Below are 2260 nucleotides of genomic sequence, written 5' to 3'. Positions count from 1 at the left end.
AAAATCTCACTCTGGAGAGTTTTCAATTGTTGTTATATTGCAGTGGTTTTAATATGATTACAAAAGAGAAGCTTTGTTTAATCGTAGAAATCATTATATGTCTAAACTTCCTCCAGGAAACAATTAGTCAGATCCTCTCAAAAAGTACATTTGTTCATCATTTGCCCGTACATGTTGACACCATAAATCAAAAGAATATGCCTCTTCCTACTTATTGATTAATATAGCACTAAAAACACTGTAATTATTTACATGAATATTAACATGGGACAGCACAGATACTTTTACAAAAACAATATGAGCAGCAATATCAAGTCATTATGAGATCACAACGGTTTCCAGATTAATTGTGAGCGTTAACGCTGACGGCTCTAATAGAGATGGAACAAATCTGAAAATCAAAATCAGAAATGCCACCTAAAAACATCCTGTCTACTACAACTGACACACCGTGGCATTGTCTCCTTTTGGTAATCTAAGAGAAATTCCAGCGTAGAGCGGCTGAGTGAAAGTGGTCTGCACAGTATGAAGGAGTTTCATGGTTTCCCCCACGTCGTAAAAGGACAGAATGCCAGCCTTATGATCCAGGTACACTCCTACTCTGAGGGAGGAGTCACCTGAAATCTGAGTGAATTTTCTGTTATGTATGACACCAACGTAATCCCAGCGACTGACTAACCCCCAGGACTTGTCATTAAATCCAAATGCAAATTCATGATAGGGCCCTGAATTGCTCCCATCCTTGTATGTAACAGCTATGGTGATGACTGCATCCCACTTCACCTCCCAGTAACAACGTCCAGTCAGACTCTCTTTACTCAGGACCTGGTAAGTGTGATTGAATCCGGCGTGTTTTTTAGGAACTGAGACTTCCATATTGGTTACTTTACGGTTCCCCTCAGACAATAACATCCAGGGGTGTGCCGTCTTTGGATCCAGTGTTATATGACATGCATACCGTAAGAAATCCTCTCTGGTCGTCAGTTGATGTGAAAGTAAAGTTTCCACTTCAGTGACTGTCCGTAAAATCTTTGACCAGTTCTCCATCAGAACTTCCTGTAGTTTATCTCGGACTTCTGACACAGCTGTTGCCACGTCGCCAAAGTACTGCAGAGGATGGATGTTGGGTAATGCTGTGGAGTCACTGAGTTGTGAGAGCGAGGAGTAATTCTTTAAGAACTGGTTGTGATCCTCTGTGTGAGACAGCAGCTTCAGCTCAGCGTCTCTCCTCTTCAGCTCAGAGATCTCCTGCTTCAGCTTCTCCTGGAGCTCTCTGACTCGACTCACTTCTCTCTTCTGCTGGGATCTGAGCTGCTGCTTCACATCAGAGCTTCTTTCCTCCATGAGACGGATCAGCTCAGTGAACGTCTTCTCACTGTCCTCCACTACTTTCTCAGCAGAGCCATTGACGGCCTCCACCTCCTGCTGAAGCAGCTTCACCTCCTTCTCTCCGTCCTGGATTCTCTGCTGGATGTTTAGTCGACTCCCCTCCAGCTCTCTCTGCCTCTCAGTCCTCTCTGCTGCAGCTGACACCGTGTCGTGGCCTTTGTGTTCGTCCACAGAGCAGAGATAACAGATACTCTGCTGATCAGTGCGGCAGAACAGCTTCATCACCTCGTCGTGACGAGAGCAGATGTTCTCCTGGAGCTTCTTGGAGGGCTCCACCAGCTTGTGTTTCTTTAAGACAGGTGATTCATAATGAGGCTGGAGGTGTTGGTCACAGTAAGAGGCCAGACACACGAGGCAGGACTTGCAGGCTCTCAGTTTCCTCCCAGTGCAGACATCACAGGCCACATCTTCAGCTCCAGCATAGCAGAGATCAGCAGGAGCAGGCGGGGGTCCAGTCTTCTTCAGCTCCTCCACTAAAGCTGCTAGCATGGTGTTTTTCAGCAGGACAGGCCTCGGTGTGAAGCGCTGCCTACACTGAGGGCAGCTGTAGACCTTCTTCTCATCCTCTCCGTCCCAGCAGCCTTTTAGACACTTCATGCAGTAGCTGTGTCCACAGGAAGTGGTCACCGGATCCTTCAGTAGATCCAGACAGATGGAACAAGATAACATTTCCCGCTCCAGCTGAACTCCTTTCTGCGCCATTTCACCTCTCAGTAGCAGCGAGTGTGTGAGTTTCACTTCCTGAGAACTGAAAATAGTCTGACAACATGTGAGTGTGCAGCGAATGTGGCCTATCAGGGAGGAAACAGGAAATCGAGAGTGGAGCTGGCTGTGTCTGAGAGCAGGAAGAAGAGGGAGGGCTTATCAAACT

General features: G+C 46.7%; 1 protein-coding gene across 1 annotated transcript; it reads right to left on the bottom strand.

Moving 5' to 3' along the window:
- Positions 1 to 435: 435 nt before the first annotated feature.
- LOC104950005 (tripartite motif-containing protein 16-like) lies at positions 436 to 2147 on the bottom strand. Its single transcript, XM_010776440.1, has one exon. The coding sequence runs from the start codon at positions 2089 to 2091 to the stop codon at positions 436 to 438; it is 1656 nt and encodes a 551-aa protein (XP_010774742.1). The 5' UTR covers positions 2092 to 2147.
- Between the last annotated feature and the right edge of the window lie 113 nt (positions 2148 to 2260).

The sequence above is a fragment of the Notothenia coriiceps genome, unplaced genomic scaffold (assembly GCF_000735185.1).
Source record: "Notothenia coriiceps isolate Sejong01 unplaced genomic scaffold, NC01 NC01_scaffold00017057, whole genome shotgun sequence".
In the NCBI taxonomy this organism is placed as follows: domain Eukaryota; kingdom Metazoa; phylum Chordata; class Actinopteri; order Perciformes; family Nototheniidae; genus Notothenia; species Notothenia coriiceps.
This window is presented reverse-complemented; position numbering and strand designations above follow the sequence as displayed.

Excerpts from the sequence above, each read along its gene's own strand:
- LOC104950005 (XM_010776440.1), bottom strand. The coding sequence starts at position 2,091 with ATGGCGCAGAAAGGAGTTCAGCTGGAGCGGGAAATGTTATCTTGTTCC.